At 46.2% G+C, this 22119-nt stretch overlaps 2 protein-coding genes across 5 annotated transcripts in view; one reads left to right on the top strand and one right to left on the bottom strand.

Annotated features, from left to right (window-relative positions):
* Positions 1-3714: 3714 nt before the first annotated feature.
* Positions 3715-16018, top strand: Tdrd6 (tudor domain containing 6). 2 transcript variants are annotated; one of them, XM_090355528.1, is made up of 5 exons: positions 3716-10277; positions 12550-12674; positions 13872-13961; positions 15051-15114; positions 15498-16018. In XM_090355528.1, exons 1-5 carry the CDS (start codon positions 4268-4270, stop codon positions 15524-15526), a joined length of 6318 nt encoding a protein of 2105 aa, XP_090211654.1. In that variant the 5' UTR covers positions 3716-4267; the 3' UTR covers positions 15527-16018. The 2 variants fall into 2 exon arrangements, with proteins under 2 accessions (XP_090211656.1, XP_090211654.1); XM_090355530.1 differs by lacking the exon at positions 13872-13961 and having other exon boundaries at positions 3715-10277.
* Positions 16019-17879: 1861 nt separating this feature from the next.
* Pla2g7 (phospholipase A2 group VII) overlaps positions 17880-22119 on the bottom strand; it is a 28846-nt gene continuing 24606 nt past the window's right edge. For all 3 annotated transcript variants that reach the window (XM_090355299.1, XM_090355300.1, XM_090355298.1), the window contains 3 exons: positions 20273-20443; positions 18471-18619; positions 17880-18036 (listed from right to left, as the gene is read on the bottom strand). In XM_090355299.1, coding sequence (XP_090211425.1) covers positions 17927-18036; positions 18471-18619; positions 20273-20443 — 430 coding nt within the window. In that variant the 3' untranslated portion in view covers positions 17880-17926. The remainder of the gene's footprint in view (positions 18037-18470; positions 18620-20272; positions 20444-22119) is intronic.

Raw genomic sequence — 22119 nt, 5'->3', positions numbered from 1 at the left:
ATCTCACTGTATTAGTACTCTATGTGGTATGGTTTTTTTTTTCTAATTTTCTTCCAACTCATTATTGGTAGTTCTTAACATTTAGGTTTATTTTGTTATCACTTTTTCTCTGAAGTAATTTTTTCCTTTTTGGAAAGCATATACTTTAGTTTTCACATTTTGCAGATCTCTGTTCTTTTATGAGTAAGTAAATTAGTGTATCTAATTAAAAGAATATTTTTCCTTCACTAAAATTTAGCTTTCTCAACTGCAAAAGAAAAAAATAGATTACAGATACATATAATTGGAATCAATTCATTTTGTCTCCATTATCTTAACAGTTTGTGACTACCTTTTTAGAGGAGCTTGTCAGTTTATCCTTAAATGAGGTATAAACTGAGGGAGATTTAAATAGAAAAAGTTCATCAAAATTCCAAATACATTTATTTACAATTGCTGTAGCTACACATTTTTTTTCCACTACAGAAAAGATATTCCCTTAGGACCTTCCTTTGGATAAAAAATTACTATTAATACTTGATAATTATAAAGACTTTCGGAAAGTTAACAATTCTGTTTTCCCTAATTAAATCAATACTCTGAAGATCACCAAATATGTCTGTTATCTCCAGACCTTTATTCTCTTTTGAGTTCCAGTTTTAATAGAGCAGTTCAATGAGCATTAAGTCCATCTGCTGCTGGTTTGCCATTTCTTCATGCTATGAAGTATCTATAAAATCTTTGTCTATGTTTAAACTTTGTAACATAAACATATGGCTAGGCTATTTCATGAAATCTGGTTTTCTCGGGTGAAGCAGTTGCTTTGCTTCTGGCCACCCTGCTCCTTTGCACGCAGTCTTTAATGGCATATCTCATGTCCTCTTCTGACCTTTGCCTTTGGGCACACCAAGCTCCCCACCAAGCCCCTTGCTCATGGGTTGGTCTGCTTACTTCCTGGGGATAACTACACATGGCTGAGACACCTGGCTCAGGCAGTAGTGTTCATCCTGGCCTCTCCACCTCACTTTTCTCCTACTGACACCACCATTTGGTGTTGGTTTTCAGTGGCTAGTCAAGTCCTACATTTGTCTCTAAAACAGTCACCAGCTGCTTCTTTTCAGAAACATTCCAAGCTCCAGGCCCTCGGTTCCTCCATTGCATCTGCTAAGTATATGTACACTGTTTCCCCTATTTCGGCTGTCTGCAAGCCGGAGCAAGTTATATATCTCTGTCCCTGCTACAACTCACTGTGAACCGCATAGTAGGAATCTAGAGGCACCTTGGCTCACTATGGAGCTACTTATTTATTTATTGCCAGTCCTGGGCTTGAGCTCAGGGCCTAAGCACTGTCCTTGGACTTTTCTCAAGGCTAGAGCTCTACCACTTGAGCCTCAGCACCACTTTCAGCTTTTTTTTCTATGTATGTGGTACCGAGGAATTGAACCTGGGTCTTGGTGCATGCTAGACAAGCACTCTACCAGTAGGCTAAACTCCTGGCCCCTGGAGCTACTTTTCTAAAGGGGGAAGAGAACACAGACACATGATGAAATCATGGTTTTTCCCTGCCTTCAGAAAAATCAAATTAGGCAACACTTCTGATTTCATTCAATTGTTTAGCATATACAATGCTTACCTTCCTTTGAAGAATATCGTGTGTTTTTAAGCATATTCTTGGTCATTTAAAAAAGTGTCATCTTCATCACCTTCATCCTTCCTCCAAACCTAGAATTTGATAGTTTTCAAAAATAGAATATTGGATTCAGTGCTAATTTTAGAGTGCATGGCAGTTGTACCAGTATTTGGCTTTCACGAATACCACACCAGGGAACCCTTCCCCCACTCAAGTGCTTTATTGTTTCTGAAGTTTGAGGAATGCCTGATTATTTTTCTCTCCCCATACTTTACCCCCAACAGGCTGCTGTGTATTCACAGCAGCAGGAACCACTTTGAAGGTTTGAGAAAAGCAGATGAAGATGCTTAAAGAGGTCTGTTTGCTGAAAATGTCTGATAACAAGAGAATATGTGAGTAAACAAAGTATGCTATTCCGATTTTTTTCAAAAATAAGTCTTTTTTAAATTGCATAAATCTATTGGTATCAAAAGTTCTGTTTTTCCCAGGTGTGATTTTTTTAAAGATGCTGCTAAAAAATATTCTAGAGACTTTTTTAACATCATAATCTGTACTTTTCACAACTAAAACAGAAGCTGGATTAATTTGGGATATCTGGTCAGACACATTTATTTTCTAGTAGCCAGAAGGCTGATTATGCTATAGCCATCATCTTTATCTTATAGCTACCCCTGGTGACCTGAGCTATTCTGTGACTAAAAAGGACGCATAGCTACTGGTTGCAGCACTGGGCTTACCAGTGGCAGAGAGGAGAGGAGGGGACCCGAGGCTGGAATTACTTTGTGAGATTTGGAACATTGGGGCTGTCTGGTTTCTCATTCTACATAGTACACACATGGCTCCTTGTTTAGTCTCCTTTAGCTGTCTCTTTATTCTTCACTGTCCTTGAGTTTTAGCTCCAGATTCTGTTCTGGGCCTTCTTCTCTATTTGCTTTTCTTAAGTGAATAACCACGTTTGTTCCATCCCTTTACTGCTTCCTTAACAGGAGCAGCCTGCACTGAAAGGTAGCCGGTACCATCACCTGGACCGGTGGGCCTTCCTCCAGCTTTGATTATGTCTCCACCAGGATGGCCCCTGTGCCTTCTGACCTTCAATTTCTCAATCGCACCAATATTTTCTCTCTGTCCTCTCAACGTGCTGTTTGGTTTGTTTTGCTGTTGTTGCTTTTTTTTTTTCCCCAGGATTTTCTGTTCTTGACGTCCTGGATTATGACCAAGAAACCTCATCCTGAATTTCTCATCTTTTCTCTTGTATTCAAATTATGTATGTAAGCATCTATGTGTATGTGTCTGCAGACTAGCCTGTCTTATGAACATAGATGCACAACTCCACGAGCTCCTCCACCTCTCCCCGTGTGGAGTGTCTACCCTATGGACTGGTAGGGAAAGAATGGAGAAGTTGGGATTTGAGCATTGCAGACGGTGTAGAAAAGACGAAAGCATCTCGTCCTGAGGGAGGCCTTGGCGCATTCCAGTGGGACCACCAAGGGGACTTGTGGAAAGGGGCCTCCGGGCCGTGGGAAGACCACACAGGACGGGCAGTGCCGCGAGGACGGGCAGGCGGCCTCTCGCCGTCCACTGAGATGCGCACGGACAGGCGAGGATGCTGGGCGCTCATGGACGGATCCGTACTGGGCATCGCCAAGTGTGACGTGGAGAGAAGGACGGGCAAACGCGGGGAGGCTCGCGGGGGATGCCCACGGCCCTGAATCCCGGCGGTGTGCAGGGTCACCGCCCTAGAAGGACGGAGGGGAGGGGCGGCAGGAGCCCTGCTCCGTGCCAGCGGGCTTGAACTCTGTCCTGGGCCAGCCGTGGATGCGGAGGGAATGTCCTGTGCAGTGCACACCCGCGCGCTCACACGCACGCGCGCTCACACACAGGCCGGCAGGGAAGCTTGGGCCAGGCGCAGGGACCCTCACCCTTGAAGCCACGGGGAGCCCTCGGTGTGGACGGTGAAGCAGGCGTGCGGGGTGGCCAGCCGGCTCCGGGTCCCCCGTGCACCCCGCCAGCCCGAGGGGCCCGGCCGGGGGCGCAGGCGCACTGACCCCCTCGCCCGCCCGCCAGACCCTGCCTTCCCGGAGGGTTCCAGCCTCAACGCCCCGGAACGCGCCGCCCGCCGTTGGCGCCTCCATTGCTCGTTCCCACTTCTCATGGGAACTCCAATGGCTAGCACGGTGCCTGGCGCGCAGTGCTCCTTCGGTACTTGTTGGAAGGACCCCAGAGGACTCACTTCCTGGCTGGGTCTTCACGTCCCGGCCCCCGGCGTGGAAGGCACCGGGAGGAGAAGCAGGTCGCGCCCGTTTCCTCGTGCCTCTCGGCCTGCTGAGCAGCCCGGGAAGCGCCCTGTGCCCTGCAGCCACGCCTGAGCCTCCAGCCCTCCGCCATTGCCCACCGCGCCGCGCGCGGCCGGGGCCTGCGCCGGGACCGGGCCGTTGGTGGGGTGCCAGGTCTTACCAGTTGTCGGCGCGCGTCCTGAACGCCCGGAGACCCCAAGCTTCCTGGAGCCCCTCACGTCGCCGGGAGACCCTCTACGCTGCCCGGTGACCCCCCCCAGACACCCCCACCACTCCCCAAGACCCCCCCACCCCGCCGGGGCGGCTCCCGGCCCGGGCACCCCTCTCACTCGTGAGGCCCCCTGGCCCCGACTCGGGCGTGGAGATGAGCTGGACGCCGGGGCTCCCGCCGCCCGGGGCCGCGCTGACCCTGCGGGTGACCTTCGTGGACGTGCACCCCGAGGTGATCCCCGTGCAGCTCTGGGGCCTGGTGGGCCAGCGGCGGGAGGAGTACGTGCGGCTGAGCCGGGAGATCCAGGAGGCCGCAGCCACGCGTGGGCCCTGGGCCCTGGGCGGCGCCCCGGCTGCCCCGGGCGAGCTGTGTCTGGTGCAGGTGGGGCTCCTGTGGCACCGCTGCCGCGTGGTGAGCAGGCAGGCGCAGGAGAGCCGGGTCTTCCTGCTGGATGAGGGCCGCACCATCGCGGCGGGCGCGGGCTCGCTGGCCCCGGGGCGCAGCGAGTTCTTCCACCTGCCTTCCGAGGTGCTGGGCTGCGTGCTGGCCGGCCTGGTGCCCGCGGGCGGCGGGGGCGCGGGCGGGGGCGAGCCGCAGCACTGGGCGCCAGGCGCCGTGGACTTCCTGAGCAGCCTGCAGGGCCAGGAGCTGCGGGGCCGCGTCCTGGACGTGCTGCCCCCGTACCGCCTGGTCCTGCTGGAGGTGCCCGCCGTCTTCCAGCAGATGCAAGAGCTGGGCCTGGCCCGGCAGGTGCCCGACAGCCTCTTCTGCTTCCTGCTCAAGCGCTACCTCACGTCCGTGGGCAAAGGCTCGGGGACGCCCCTGCTCCCGCGGGTGCTGCCCAAGCAGGAGCCGCCCGGCCTGGATTACTTCTACCCGCAGCTGCAGCTGGGCGTGACGGAGCCCGTGGTGGTCACGCAGGTGTGCCACCCGCACCGCATCCACTGCCAGCTGCGGAGCCTCTCGCAGGAGATACGACGCCTCTCGGAGAGCATGGCGCAGGCCTACCGGGCTTCCAGGGGGACCGGGGACGAGAACGCGAGCGGAGCCCCCTGCGAGGAGCGGGAGGAGAGCCCCGACAAGCCCGGCTCGCCGTGCGCCTCGTGCGGACTGGACGGACGCTGGTACCGGGCCCTGCTGCTGGAGACGTTCCGCGCCCAGCGCTGCGCCCAGGTGCTGCACGTGGACTACGGCAGGAAGGAGCTGGTGAGCTGCAGCAGTCTGCGCTACCTGCTGCCCGAGTACTTCCGCATGCCCGTGGTCACCTACCCGTGCGCCCTGTACGGACTGTGGGACTGCGGCCGCGGCTGGTCTCGCTCGCAGGTCGGGGACCTAAAGGCGCTGATCCTGGGCCAGGCCGTGAACGCCAAGATCGAGTTCTACTGCTCCTTCGAGCACGCGTACTACGTCACCCTGTACGGGGAGGACGGCATCAACCTGAACACGGCCTTCGGGGTGCAGTCGTGCTGCCTGGCCGACCGCTTCCTGCAGGGCCACGGGCGGGAGGAGGACGAGGACGAGGACGAGGACGCAGACACGGCCTTCCAGTCGCAGTCCCCGGCTGAGGACGACGAGGACGCCTTCCCCCGGGCCTTGAAAGTGATCAAGCTGAAGATGAACGCCTTCTACGACGCCCAGGTGGAGTTCGTCAAAAGCCCGTCCGAGTTCTGGATCAGGCTGCGGAAACACGGCGGCACCTTCAACAAACTCACGAGCAAGATGAGCAGCTTCTACTCGTCGGCCAGCAAGCTGGACGGCGTGGTGCTGAGACCCGAGCCCGATGACCTCTGCTGCGTCAAATGGAAAGAAAACGGCTATTTCCGGGCCCTGGTCACCAGGCTGGACGGCAAGAGCGTGGACGTGTTCCTCGTGGACCGGGGAAACTCGGAGACGGTGGACTGGTTCAACGTGAGGATGCTGCTCCCGCAGTTTAGACAGCTCCCCATCCTGGCTCTGAGGTGCGCCCTGGCAGATATCTGGCCTCTGGGGAAAAGTTGGAGTCAGGAGGCCATCTCTTTTTTTAAGAAGACCGTCCTTCACAAAGAACTGGTCATCCACGTCCTGGATTCGCAGGACCACCAGTACATCATCGAGATTCTGGACGAATCACGCACCGGAGAGGAAAACATCAGTAAGGTGATAGCCCAGGCCGGCTACGCCAAGTATCAGGAATTTGAGACCAAAGGAAATGTGCAGTCTCCGGGGCACATGGCTGGCAGCTTTCTTGCCGTGAATAGCAAAGCGTCTTGTGCCAAGAAGGCAGGAGAACAGAAAGCCAATAAAACCGCTCCTGTGTTAGAAGCTTCCAGTGACCCAACCGTGGTCGTGAATGTTCTGGCTGGACAAGTTGTACCGGAAAAGGAGAAAGGAGCCTCTCTGGGTTCTCTTCCCTTGCCCAGTTTCCTGACAAGAAAGCCAGACTCTTCTTGGAAAGGTGAACTGGAGGTTGGAACCACGGTAGAAGTCAAGGTGTCTTACGTGGAGAACCCCGGCTCCTTCTGGTGTCAGCTGTCCAGGAACACGCAAGGATTTCGAACTCTGATGTGTGACATTGAAGCCTATTGCGAAAACACCCCGGCCCCTTACCAAGGAGCCACTCCTGCTTGTTTGGCCAAGAGGACAGAGAATGGAAAATGGTCCCGCGCTCTGATTTGCGGGACTCCATCCTCAGAACACGTCAGCGTGATCTTCATTGATTATGGGGACAAGGACACTGTGTCTGTGAGAAATATATATTCGATGACCGAGGACTTTCTCACGGTTAGAGTTCAGGCTTTCAGGTGCAGTCTTTATAATTTAATCCAGCCAACTGGTGAGAACCCCTTTGTGTGGGACGAGAAAGCAGTGCAAGCCTTCAGTGGATTTGTCAACAATGCCTGGCAAAACAATCTCGAATTAAAATGCACTATCTTTGCTCTGGCATCCGTCCAGGACGAAGAGCTATTTAACGTCGTGGACTTGCTAACTCCCTTTCAGAGCGCTTGCCACTTCTTGGTAGAGAAGAGACTTGCAAGGCCCGTAAAGCTTCAGAAGCCTCTGGAAGCTTCTGTGCAGCTCCATTCCTACTACTATTCCACACATGACATGAAAATTGGGAGTGAAGAAGCCGTGTACATAACCCACGTCGATGACCCCTGGACGTTTTACTTCCAGCTGGCGAGAAACTCGGGTGTTTTAGAACAGCTGTCATACAGCATCACTCAGTTAAGTGACATCTTGCTGAAGCTGAACACGTCCCCTTCAGTCCCCGGGAACTTGTGCCTTGCCAAATACACAGACAGCAACTGGTACCGAGGAATAATAATAGAGAAGGATCCGAACAAAATCTTCTTTGTGGATTTTGGGAACATTTATGTAACCAATGAGAACCTCTTGCCAATACCCAGGGACGCGTATGATGTTCTGCTCCTACCCATGCAAGCTGTCAAATGCTCCTTGTCTGATATTCCCAGCCACATTCCAGAAGAAGTGACAACCTGGTTTCAGGAGACCATTTTAGACAAGTCACTGAAGGCTTTAGTGGTGGCGAAAGATCCAGACGGAAGACTGATTATAGAACTGTATGATGACAGTATCCAAATCAATGCTGGCATTAATGAGAAGCTGGGGTTACTGGATTCTAAAAATAGGATAAATAAAAAGCTGAAAGAAAGTGAGGCGTTCTTCACCTCTGAAACCCTGGAAGAAAAACACGAAAATGTGAAGCTCTCGCCTACAGCTTATCTAAGTAAGTCAGGAGAGAGCCGACTGCAAAGTATGGAGATTTTTGGAGACGCTTGCAAGCCTAAGACGAGCTGCTTGGGGAAGGAGTTCAAGGGCTTACAGAGCTCCGTGAAGACCAATTTATTCCCTCAGTATCAGGATCCTGCGGAAAACACCAACGATCAAGGGTTTCCCTTAGCACGAGACAAGAAGGACATGTTTGAGGATCCACCTCTGCAAACGTCAAGAGCAGAGCCCACCCTTCCAGAGCGACGGGCAGGGGACCCGGGGAACAAGGACTTGCCTCGAAAAATTTGCGAGCTCCCAAAGAAGACCATCTCGCCCGGCTTGAAAACGACAGTGTACGTGTCACATGTGAACAACATCTCCGATTTCTACGTCCAGCTCATAGAAGATGAAGCGGAAATCAACCGCCTTTCCGAGAGGCTAAACAATGCACAGACCGGACCCCAGTATTATTCAGGGCCGCCTTTGCAGAGCGGAAATGTGATCTGTGCCTTGTTCCCCGAAGACAACCTGTGGTACCGCGCTGTGGTCCGGGAGCGACAATCCAACGACTTCCTCTCTGTGCAGTTCATAGACTACGGCAACGTGTCTGTCGTCCACGCCAACAAAACCGGCAGGCTGGACCTGGTGAATGCGCTGCTGCCAGGCCTGTGTGTCCACTGCTCTTTAAGAGGACTTTGTGTCCCCGACCTCATCAACTGTAAGGAAATAACATCTTACTTCTCCCAAAGGACCGACGAGGCTGAAATCCGATGTGAATTTATTAAATTTCAGGACAGATGGGAAGTAATTCTGACTGATGCCCAAGGCATGATAGCAGAAGATGTGGTGAACAGATACGCTGCCATTGAAAAGCCCTGGGCTGGCCTCGCTGCCTCACTCATCAAAGGGGATCGCTCCAAGTCTGTGAAAAAGGCAGACGTGGACACGTCCGTGTTTCTTAACTGGTATAATCCTCAGATGAAGGTGGTCAGAGCATACGCCACCGTCATAGATGGACCCGAGTATTTCTGGTGTCAGTTTGCAAACACTGAGGAGCTCCAGTATTTAGAAACGGAAGTCCAAAATGCTGGAAAGCAGATTCTCGAGTGGAGGAACTGCATCCATTGCCCTCAGACTGGAGACCCGTGTATCGTCAAATACCGGGAGGATGGACATTATTACCGAGCGCTCATCACGAGCATCTGTGAAGACGATTTCCTGTCTGTCAGGTTGGTCGATTTTGGTAACATTGAAGACTGCGTGGACCCCAAAGCTGTCTGGAATATTCCCGGTGAGCTGTTGATGGTCCCCATGCAAGCTTTCCCATGCTGCCTTGCAGGATTTAATGTCGCAGAGGGCACATGCCCACAAGAGGGCAATGATTACTTTTATGAAATAGTCACACAGGACGTGTTGGAAGTGACAATCCTAGAGACCCGGAGGGATGTGTGTGACATCCCCTTAGCCATTGTGGACTTGAGAAGCAAAGGTGAGAGTATCAACGAGAAGATGAAGAAGTATTCTAAGATGGGTGCCTCCAGGAGTGAGCTGGCCTATGAGAAAATGGGCCCAGAGATCAAAGGGGCCTCTGGGCCTCCCAGTCCTGATGTTGGACCTCAGAAACCAGGCAACAAAGATATCCAAGAGCAAATATCATACGCCGAGCCAGAGATGGACGAACTCCCTGAAAGAAGTGAGAAAGATCTAAACGTGCTCGACACCAAACCCAGTAAATTCTATGATATGGGGCCGAACAACATTTTTGATGCTTTTGAAAACTCCTGCAAAGATAAAATGGCTTTGGAGGTGCTGGAAGGGGGCATGGAGTGCCATCTGGGGGACCCAGATGAGTTTGATGAGAAGTACCTCATTGCAGGATTCGGAACCACGTCGCCACTGGCCAGTGAGGCCAAAGAGTTGTTGGAAGTGAATTCACTGGAGGTGCCTCTCTCCCCTGATGAGGAATCCAAAGAATTCTTAGAGCTGGAACCCATTGAGCTACAGCATTCTCTGGTTGGCGATGAAGAAAGAGAGGATCTAGGCCTGGGGCCTCCCATGGTGTCCCTGTCCCCAGGCCGTGAAACAGAAGCCACCCCAGAACCATTCACAGCACCACTTTCCCTCAAGGGTGAGGCTGAGATGCAGCCAGAACTAGAGCTGCCCCTGTCCCAAGGGTCTCTGGAGGACAACCTCAATTCTCTGTCAGGAAGAGTTGCTCAGATAACCCAAGAAGCCAGTTGTGAAGCCTCGTTTGATGATCTGCACCCAGAGCCCTTACACTTATGCAGGGAGAACTGTGAGGCCCCCGTGCCCGCCACCACGAATCTGTTTGAAGAAGAGTTTCCGAAGCACCAAGGAAGGAATGCCATTTCATCACTGACCCCATTGTTCTGCAAGGAGGAATCCAGGGATGGAAGCAAGCACATTCATCTGTTACCAGATCACTTCTCAGGTATGTGGATTTGTTTCATCCGAGGTCCTTTGAAAATGCTCATGCACTTTAAAGCAAGGGGGAATACTTATAAGAGCCATTGCCTGAATTAATTGTGAGAAGATGTAAAGCAGAAACCTGAATCCAATTTGGATCTCACATAGGGTATTTGAAGCCCGAGAGGGTCAAGCCTTTGTAATCAATGTAAATATAAACGTGTATAAATATACATATATACGCGGAATGAAAAGGTGAAATGTTAATTTTGGTTTCACAAAGAAAATACTTGAATCTATGTCACCAAAAGGTAGACACATTTAAAAGGTAAGAGAAGTCATCTTTCAAATCAAGGTGGTAACACTTTTTAAAAAACACAGCATTTCCTTTGCCAAGCAATCCTGCAAACTGAAATAGACAAGAGGAATCTCTTTTGCCATTTATTTAGAAACACTTAAAAAATAAAGTTAGGGAGCCTATATCCATCCATCAAACAAAAGCTACAAGTCATAAAACTTACAGAAATTTTACTGTATGGGCTTTCTTAGCTTTTTCATTTGCTGTTTAAATAAAAAGATCTGAGAGTTACATAAAATATCTAAGTTAATAGCCTTTTATGATCTATGTATGTTTTTGTGTGTACTGGTCCTGGGACTTGAACTCAGGGCCAGGGCACTGTCCCTGGGCTTTATTGTTCAAAGCCAGCACTCTACCACTTGAGCCACAGCTGCATTTTCAGGGGTTTTTTTTTTGGTGGTTAATTTGAGATAAAAGTCTCATAGACTTTCCTACCCGAGCTGTCTTCCAACCTCCACCCTCAGGTCCCAGCCTCGTAAGTAGCTCGGAGTACTGATACGTGCCACCAGCTCCTGGCTCAGTGGACTTTCTAAATGTCAGATTTTACCTTGTGAAATGTGAGCTATTTTACGAAGTATAAAAAATAATAGAATAATGAGAATAAAAATTGAAATGATCATCTCTTCCTAGGAGACATGACCACCATTGACCCCAGGAAGCCATGTTCTTGTCATTTATGTTCTTGTGTGTGTGTGAATGCGCATCTGTATATGTGTGCATGTGCACATGATTCTAAAAGCTCAATGCAGATCATAATGCTATGCATTTATGAACTATCATTGTAATCTCTTGAAATGCTTTCAGAGGCAGGCATTGGCGGCTCACACCTGAAATCCTAGCTACTCAGGAAACAGATCAGAAGACTTTGGTTTAAAGCCAGCCTGGGCAGAAAAGTCCCTATGACACTCTTACCACCAAACATTCAAACATTCAAACTCTTACCACTCAAACATTCAAAGTGGCGCTGTGGCTCAAATGGTAGAGTTCTAGCGTTGAGTAACAAGGAGACTCAAGGACAGTGTCCAGCCCCTGAGTTCAATCCTCACAACTGACAAAAAATCCGCTTTCAGAATATTGTACGGTATAACCCGTCGTAGTTTATGCAAATGTCATCCTGGCATTGGTTATTTTTTCCCTTGGTGTCTCATTTTAATGCCTAGTAAGTGTTAACTTCCTGCTATGAATGCCATCTGTTGTAGTAATAGTTGCTGCTCCACAGACCGCACCACTGATAGTAAAATCCCTGGCTTTTATCTGGAATTTTCTGTTGGGAGAGGGGGGCTGGTGATACCTGCCATCTGAGTCCAGTGCCATGCCCTGGCCAGACAGATGATCTGAAACTTGAACCACACCTCCAACATAACCTTTTCACTTTAGTAATTTCTGGAATAAATTCTTTTCCCCGCCCCACCCCGATTGGCTTCCCACCTTGGTCTTCTGACCCTCTGCTTTGCAATAGCTGGGCTGACAGGCATACACCACCACCCCTGGTTTGTTTTGTGAGATCCGGTCTCTCTAATTTTTTTCTCAGGGTTACCTTAAGCTTTGATTCTTCTTATCTCCTCCTTTTGAGTAGCTAGGATTACTGTATTTATCTATCTCCTATCTATCTGTCTTTTCTGTCTGCTTGTCTATCAATCTACCGACCTACCGACCTACCAACCTACCTACCTACCTACCTACCTACCTACCTACCTATCTATGTACATGTCTGTCTGTCTGTCTGTCTGTCTAGAAGAGTAGTAGCAAATATATAGGGATGGGACACTTAATTTAAAATAAGATCAAGGAAAACAAACCTTTAGAACACTTATATGTTGTGATAACATATGAATTAAATGATATTAATTATATGGGAGTAATTAGTGTATTAGGAAAATAGTCTCATGCTAAGGAATTAAGATCTATGCACTGAGTCTTACTCTATTGAATTTGGCAGTTCAGCTACAGAACACCTACACCCTGAAAGGATTTACAGTTGGATCCAAATGTGTTGTGTGGTCAAGTCTAAAAAATACCTGGTCCAAATGTGAGATTTTGGAAATAGCCGAAGAAGGCACAAGGGTAAGAACCATTTAATGCCTTTACTTCAATGAACACTTGTGGATTGTTAAAGGATTTTACTAACATTTACAGGACTACAGAATACAATTGGTAGCCTATATCTCTGCTTGTTGCCTCTGATAATCTGGTGTATCCCTCATTTTACAGATACATTATTGAAACATTTTATTTGATTTATTGCTTCTAGACTCTCTCCAGTAGAATGCACACACCACGTGCACAGTTTATGAGATAGAAAAATCTATATCATCATTTTCTATCTAATCATTTTTCACTGTTTTTCCTGTAATCTAAAAACTACCTGTATCATAATCATCTGGCCTATTTTCTTTACATTATAGATTCCTTGACCTTGGCTTGACCCAGTGATTTAGATTTTGTGGGATGGGGAGAGCAGGATTCTAAAATCTGCATTCTCACACCATTACAATGGAAAGAACACCGGTCTAGCATATAAAAGTTAGGCTTGTAAATGTGATCCAGGAGGCTTTCTCAGGATGGGCATCCATCTACCTCTCTAGCCTGAGGTCATACTGCTTTATGCATACTTAGTTATGCATCTTGAAAGAGATTTGGATGTTTGATATCTCATATGTACTCTATATAATGTGTATAGATAGCATTTTATATCTATGTTAATTTACACTGCCTGTTGCTTTGGTATAGTTAGTAATGCAGTTGTGATTGGATAGCATTCCAGTCCTGTTGGTGAAGGCGTCAAGTCCCATATATCTTTAAAGATTCACTCCATTCATTGCCCCATTCTGAAAGGCTTTGCTGGCATTATGCTGTAAATTTCTCCTGGTCCTCAACACCTCTGTACCACGGCCCTGTGACAAGCTTGGCATCTGTATGTGCTCAAGGCTTTGAGCCCCAGCTCCATTTCTGGCTTTTTTGATGGTTAATTGGAGAGAAGAGTCCACTGCACTTTTCCTGCCCAGGCTGGCTTTGACCCAATCCTCATCTCTCAGCCTCCTGTGTAGCTGGGATGACAGGTGTAGGGCACTTGGCACATGGCTGATTTGATTCACTTTTGATCATCCAGCATCTGTAACTCATGCATGTTGAATTGAAGTAGCATTGAGCTTAAGACCTAAAATTAAAGGTTAATGCCATCACGTTAAGTGTCACGCTGTGTAACTGAATGGCAGCTTCAGGAACTTGGCAAGTTTGGGTGATTATTGTTTTCTCTGATAGGTTCTGAACCTTTCGAACGGCACAGAGGAGATTGTAAGCCCTGAAAACATCTGGAATGGCACCCCCAAATTAGACAAGGGGCCGCCGGAGGTATGGAATTACGAAACACTAACCAAGTGCAAGCCTGTGCTCTTCATTTTGAAAGGGATGCAGGTTTTCCAAAGCCCTTGCATTAGGAAAAATGAAGACAAAAGCCTTGTGTTTTTAACAGCAGCAGTTGAAAACAGCAAGGCCGGGCATGGAAGTGCATACCTGTTATCCCAGCCTTCAAGAGGCTGAGGCAGGAGGGTGGTGAGTGTGAGGCCAGCCTGAACATAAGGCAGGAACCTTTCAAAAGTCACCCATGTGCAAAGGGCTGGGAGAGTGGCTCAAGGAGTAGTTAGCAAATTCAAAGCTCCAAGCTCAAACCCTAGTATCATCCACACACACAACTGTGAGGAGTATTGTGTATGACATTTGTATGATACATCCAGTCATTGTGATCTGGGTGTCTTTCTGATTATATCTCTTAGAACATTTTTTTGGAGGGGAGTCATTGGGCTTGAACTCAGCCTGGGCATTGCCCCTGAGCTCTTCAGCTCAAGGCTACTGCCCTACTCTTGAACTTCCCATTTTTCTAGAGGTTGATTGGAAATAAGAATCTCAGGTCCTTTTGTGCCTGGGCTGGCTTTGAACCTTGATCCTCAGATCTCAGCCTCCTGAGTAGCTAGGATGACAGGCGTGAGCCCGGCTCTTAGAACTTTTAAAACTGGAAACATTTCATTTTCCCGTAGAAAAATGTCTTGTTTAATTAGCCCCTCTATTATATCTAGCAGGATATATGCTGCTATGTAGATGAAATATATTCCTCCTCATTAAGTGTTAAGTGGACCATGTTTGAATAGCAATTCCTTGGAAATTCCTCATTCCTTGACTGAACATTGAAGTTGACAGAGGTTTGGGGGCCAAAAATTGGAAAAGGAAACTTAACTCGATGTATGAAATGTTCCAGTGATGAGTATTTGAGAGCTAGAAAATATACCAGAGGTGTTTCTTCACAACAAAACAGGACTGTCTTATTTGTAAAGGAATACCTTTCTGTCTCTTATTGTTTCTTTTCCTGGCTTGTCTATACTCGTTTGTAATTCAAATTGCAATGTATTTACACTATTTCAAAATGAGTTGTAATTCTTTTGTCAGGCTGTCTTCCAAACAACGGGAAAAGATCATTACTTTATGTCATCAGATCATGTCACAATGACAGGTAAGTCATGCATCCTAACAAAATTGTATCATCTACAATGGCTACCTCTTAAAGATACCATTTCCCCAAATCTCTCAATCAAAATGATTCATTAATTTCCTTGAGCTTAGTAGCACTAAAGTTAAAAAAAATTTAAAAAGGTGTTTAAATGTGCTTATGGGAATAAATAACCCAGAGGAAGATTTCTTGTAAGGTCTGAAGACATCTGGAAAGTTCAAGAGAGCTGTAAATTCAGGAGAGGGTTGCAGAGATTTTCATCAGCATTAATTAAGGTCATCTGTGCAAATGGTCACTGCTAATAGTGGGGGATCTCTGAAAGTCTGGCTTATATGTAGATGTTGCTGTCTCTTGTTTGGCTTAAGGATTTCCTCTCCTTGTTTCAGAAAAAGACTGTGGTGATGACCTCGATTAATTATGGACTCATGGAGCGGGCCAGAAGTTACTCTGAAAGGAGTGGCGCCTTATCTACACCAAGAGGATTTGAGGGACCCTGAGATCATGTGACCACCAGCGTCATCCTCTTGAAAAATATTGAGAACGAAGCCGGTCCCCGGTTAACCAGGCAGTTACCCACCAGAGTGAGATTGCTGTACATGCAGGAGAATTTAGTTTGCCAAACAATTTGCTAACGCACTACTACATTTCCGAAGAAAAAGAAAATTAAGGGTATCTTCAATATAGCATTTACATTAGAATAGAGAACATATCCGTTCACGACAAGTACATTGTACCATGCTGCACAGGAGGGTGGTTTTGTTAGCAGTAGCTTGTTCAGATTTTTTTGTGTGTGTTTTGAAGCTTTGCTTTATATCTGTCTAGTTAAACATTTAACTGCTATTCTGTTTGGAAGTTCGAAATATGCTAATACAACACAAGATTTGAATAAAGTTTATCCTAAAAGGTATGGTGGCCTCATTTAATTTTTATCCAATTATTCCACCTTTCTTCCCTAATTATGGAGCAGGGATGGAGAGTAAATGTTAGTCACCTCGTTGGATGATGATGATGATGATGATGATGATGATGATGATGATGATGGTTGGTGTGGGGGGTAGGGGGTGTGAGTGTGTGCATGTGAGCCGGTGCTAGGGCTTGAACTTGGTGCTTGGACACTATTCCTTACCGTTTCCTGCTCCAGACTGGTGTTCTACCATCTGAGCTCCACCTCTACTCCCAGCTAATAGAGGTTAATAGTTTCACAGACCTTCCTGCCCAGCCTAGCTTTGGACCGTGTCCCACAGATCTCAGCTTTCTTGAGTATCAGCTGGACTTTAAAGACCTTCTTCCATTTTTACCATCAACCCTATTATATTGCCTGGATTTATATAGGTTTAAAAAAACTGGATGCTTTATAAACATGTTAAAAAATCTTTTCTGGAATATTTTTGCATGTCCTAAGGTAGATAAGTGTACATTAGTGCCTAGATTTTGGGAGTCTGCCTCAGTTGTACGGGTCTTTCTAGAGTAGTGACAGGAGCAGGTGCAAAAACAGCTTTGAATCTCAATTTTCCTCATCTGTAAAATGTTGGTGATAAAAGCTTGACTGTAGTGTTGATGGTAGAAATAATTGGTGGAATGTGCCTGAAACAGAGAAGGCACTCCACCTCCCCTCGGGACTTGAGAGGTGAAAGGGGAGGCGTGGAAGGGGGAATGAGGGAATGAGAAAGGACAGTTAGACACAAGAGTATGAGCAAGGTGAAGGTCTTACTATATAGTATGGATCAATGCAGCAGTTCCCTTAAAGGAAATGTAAATACATTTTCTAAAATCAGTAAGAAGTTTGGCCAGATGATACCAGGGAAAGGGAAAGGTGCCAATCTGTGAAGTGTCCTCAGATGTTGACACCTAATGGCAAGGTTTTGTTTTCATAAAGTGGAAAAAGGCTGCCCATTAAAAAGAGTTGATCTGGGTACGGATAGCTCATGTCTATAAATCCTAGCTAAATTAAAGCCAGCCTGGTAAGAAATGTCCATGTTAATGCGTCTCCAGTTAACGAGTAAATTAAAAAAAAAAAACAAAACAAAACTGGAAGTGGAGGTGTGGCTTAAGTGGTAGAGCATTAGCCCTGAGTAAAACTCAGAGGCAGCACCCAGGCCCCGAGTTCAAACCAACACACACACACACACACACACACAAATATGTTACACGAGTGGAATCTCTGGAATGTCCTGTGCCACACGTAACAGCAATGGTATCTTTGTTGGATGCATTAAGAGAAAGCATTAAAAGTGAGAACAAATTACTGGTTGGTTCTGTTGTTCCTGCCTTGTCCATTCCTAAACTGCATCATTCCCTCAGGACTGTGTCACCAATTCTGCATCAAATCCATGACCTCATTATCCACTTCATATACTTTTCCTAAGCCCAAAGGAAGCTGCCAAACTCTGGTATATCTCATTACTAAAATTCTACTGCTCATAACAAGAGAGCAAAAGATAAGCAAAACTAATTTCATGATAGGTTTGAGGAATCTTACATCATACCAACTGCTTTTCTTTGGCATTGTGCCTCTTTAATATACTTTTTCATTAAATCCATATAAAAATCTTTTAAGTTTTGATACTATATAAAAGATCATCTTAGTAAAATTACATTTGGGGCTGATAATGTTTGTATATTCTTTACAGTTAAAGAAAAAAATCTTAGTCTGAGCCCTAATCACTAATATAGCCTACATTTTTAAGTAAAAAAAATAACTCTCCTCCCTCCCTCCCTCCCTCCCTCCCTCCTTCCCTCCCTCCCTCTCTCCCTCCCTTCTTCCCTACTTTCCTCCCCTCCCTTTTAATATAAAGTCTATTTATCCCATAGAACTTTATAGAACAGTAGCTTGGGTGGTGGCTGTGTCAGATGGAAAGCCTGGAATAAGGTTTGTATCATCTCCTTCCATCAGCCTGTCCCATTGATCAAAGTCTTTTTCAAGTCCTATAAGATGAAAAAATAATCCAAATTACTTGACAGCATTAAACAGTCCCATGCCACCAGGGGGCATCCTAGAATTACAAATGACACAAACAGTGCCAGGATTGTAGAAGCCCCGTGAACTGTTCCACAGACTTTCACAGATGAATAACATTGGAAGAGAAAGGGGCCTTTCCCGTTGCTGGCAGTCCCTACAAGTCCACCCAGGCTGCACAGGAAGGCTGGTAACCTTAACAAAAGACGGGTATTTTAGGATATCTCACATGCAACACAACCATATTAACTTGCCCAGATTTGTGTGTGCAAATTGAGTGTATGGCCTTGTTCCATGGGAAGCCAACTGCAACAGGCAAAATGAGACTAAGGCTGAGTGAGGATGAGAGTTTGGTCCTGAAGACCTTCCAGCTTATGTCCTGGACGCCCTCACCACCTCTTACCTAAATACTTTTGCAAGAATGCTAACGAAGCTTTGTTGTTGAGACTCATCACTACATTGGAGTCCAAATTGCCTTTCAGTGTAAGTTTCTTCCCAAGGATTCTACCCGTTGCAAAAGTGAAGTCGGCGAAATTTTGATGCACGGAACCCCTAGAAGAGATAGGTAAAATTATTCTTCCAAAGCACAGAAAAGGCATCTGCCCAATTGAGGTTTATTTTTAAACAAAAGAAACACCAGCTGTATAAAGGAGTTGATAGCAAAACAGGCTTTTCCTTCGAAGTTGAAAAAGAAGAAAAGAATGACAAGAGCTTACACCAAGGAAGGGTTGGTTTCACATGTACAAGAAGCTAACATGAGAGTCGAGAGTCAGGTGCACTGTGACTCAGGCCTGTAATCTTAGCTACTCAAAAGACTGAGATCTGAGGATCACAGTTCGAAGCCAGTCTAGGCAGAAAAGTCCGTGAGACTCTTATCTCCAATCAACCATCAGAAAAGCTCCAAGTGTTAGTGTGCTAGCCTTGAGTGAAAGAGTTCAGGGACAGACTCCAGGGCCCGAGTTCAAGCCCCATATCTGACATAAAGAAAAAAAAAAAGCTAACAGGAGGTCCTCCAGGCTTCCTCACACCTAAACTTCCTCCATCATCCCACAAGATTAGATCAAATGCCATCTAGCGATCCTTTTCAGATGGGAAAGACTCCATTCTCAGAGCACAATCTTTTCTCCAGGTGAAAGAGAACACAGAACCCTTCCCACCACTGTTCCCGTATCTGTGGACTTTCACGGTCACACTTACAAACCGGGCACAGGAAGGGGTTAGCAACAACAACGGCTCATAAAATGGAGCGATTCATAGTTCTGAAACAAAGTTGTGTAGTGTGCCCATGCTGGTCTTAAACTCTTGATCCTCCTGCCTACACCGTGGTGGGGATACGCTCGCCAACGTGGGGAAACAACCAGACGCTAGGATAAAAGTCATGTAACTATGATCACTGTCTCTCTCTAGCCACCTCCGCTCCTCAGAGAATCTTGTTGGAGTGTTCTAAGAAAACCCTGAGCACCATGATTCCATAACCACCAATCTAAGGACTGAGACTTATGGGAATGTAGTTGCAGAAGCAACAAGGACATACTGAACCAAGAAATGGTTCACATCCTACGCGGGACCCTAACTGGCAATGTTCCCAGTTAATATTCCCAGGTGAACTGTGAGTAAATGAAACCATGGAATGCAAAACAGTGACTGTGAAGACTGAGAAGAGGGCCCAGGCTGCACACACCTTCTGGACTCTTCTTTCCTCTGACTATGCTAGAGCTCGGGAGAGAGAGGAGCTCACATCTTTGCGTTGTTGAGAGAGGAAAACTACCCTACTCTTTTTTTCACATCCGGGATATTAGCATATTTCCAATGTTCGAGGGTGATGGGAATCTGAAAACTCATATTTTCCCCAGTGGGCAAATGCAATAGACAACATGACATTTTTCTTTAAAGAAGTCCTAGTGTGGCCTAATGCTTTATATCCCTCATACACCCCCCCCCATGGAGGTATAAACAGCTATTTAGAGAAATGTAGCAATTAGCCAAATGCAAATTTAAGCCACCAGAATATGTGCTCTGTGGGTTAACACCATTCCGAGCATTTTCACGTCAAAAGGAATAAGTCTAAATCTACATACAAACAGAAATTGTCTCTATTGCCTTACTGAAAGCCTAAACAAGCAATTCGGTAAGTCTGTGATGGATGCAAATGGTATCTATAAATTGTTCGTCAAGTTTTAAGCTCCATAAGTCCTTGCTTCTTACCTAATTGAAATCATCTTTCTTTCTTTGCCAGGCAGGAAGAATGTTTTTATTTTCTGGGTGTCGTTCTTGGATTGGAATTTTTCTGAGTTGATGAAGAAGAGAGGCTGTGGGACTTTGGAATAAAGGTCATCGCTCACTGGAAACATCCATGGGTCAAGTGCAATGCCGCATCTGCAGATATTTATTGACAAGTTTGAAGAGGTCTAGTTACACAATGAGCAGCGTGGGGCCTTTCTACCACACCAACTTTATCATGGAATATCTCCCTAAGTTTCAGATATTATACTTCAATGTGAGATATTATTAGTTGTGGAGGATGTAATAAGTACACTATTTCTTTGGTGTTTCCAGATCTTGGGGAACTCCCTATCTCACCAATTGTTTCAGAGATGGGCTTCAGACCTTGTTATATTCATATGTATGTTTATATGTTCTTTACCTGAAAATTATCTAGGAGTTGAAGAAAAACATAGGAAATAAACTGTTTTAAAATATGTAGCTGATTTCCTTAAAAAAAAATAGGTTAGCCTATGTTTCCTAACTTTTAGGACAATCCTTCTGATGACTGAAACATGTTTTTTTTTTTGTTTTGTTTTTGTTTTTTTGCCAGTCCTGGAGCTTGAACTCAGGGCCTGAGCACTGTCCTTGGACTTCTCAAGGCTAGAGCTCTACCACTTGAGCCCCAGCACCACTTCTGGCTTTTTTTCTATGTATGTGGTACCGAGGAATTGAACCCAGGTCTTCATGCGTGCTAGGCAAGCACTCTACCACTAGACCAAACTCCCAGCCCCCTGAAACATGTTTTAAGGAAATTCACAGGGAAATTTTATAAATGATCTTTTTCTTTCTTTCTTTCTTTCTTTCTTTCTTTCTTTCTTTCTTTCTTTCTTTCTTTCTTCTTCCTTCCTTCCTTCCTTCCTTCCTTCCTTCCTTCCTTCCTTCCTTTCTTCCTTCCTTTCTTACTTTTGATTTGTTGTGATATTTTCAGTCTAAGATGAAATCATTCAACAAGAAAAAGTGTTTCTATATTGGGAAATGGGGACCAAGACATGAGAAAGGGTATCAATGTTTGTGAAGTAATGTACCTTCTATCTGGTGAATATAATGTAACCCTTGTATTAATTACCATAAAATATATGGAAAAGAAAAAGAAGTATTTTTGCAATTTAAAAATTGGGACCCGATCTTGACTCCTGTCCAGATAACGGTGTAATTTTAGACCCAGCTCTATCTTAAAGATGGAGGGAGGAAAACAAATCAAAAATGTCCTGAAGTCTAGAAAAAAATGTAAGATGGCAATGATATTATCACAAGCATCATGTTAAAGACAATTCATATATAAAATATTCCTAATAAGTGTGGGAACACACCAGTAATTCCAGCCCTTGGGAAGCTGAGGTAGGAGAATCACAGATGCAAGGCGTGCCTGGCCATATAATGCATTCTACACCAGTGTGAACTAGACAGTGAGACCCCGGCTCAAACTCCAAAAAAACAGATGTCCACGTAAAAAATGTTAATGAATGAAGGTTAAGAAATGTAGGGGCAAATTCACACGGCTGGAAAAAAATTTTTTAATGGCAGAAGAAATAAATGATGTTGGCCTAGTAAATTTATGTAGAATACTGGATAGTTGTATACATCTGAAAAGATTCTTTCTTCATTAAGGAGTTGTGTTGATTTAAAAAAAAAAAAAACAACTCTAAAAACAGGGCCGGGAGTTTGGCCTAGTGGTTAAAGTGCTTGCCTAGCATGCACGAGGACCCGGGTTCAATTCCTCGGTACCACATACATAGAAAAAAAAAAAGCCAGAAGTGGTGCTGAGGCTCAAGTGGTAGAGCTCTAGC

Source organism: Megascapheus bottae, chromosome 22, assembly GCF_031878675.1.
Source record: "Megascapheus bottae isolate mThoBot1 chromosome 22, mThoBot2.hap1, whole genome shotgun sequence".
Lineage (NCBI taxonomy): Eukaryota > Metazoa > Chordata > Mammalia > Rodentia > Geomyidae > Megascapheus > Megascapheus bottae.
This window is presented reverse-complemented; position numbering and strand designations above follow the sequence as displayed.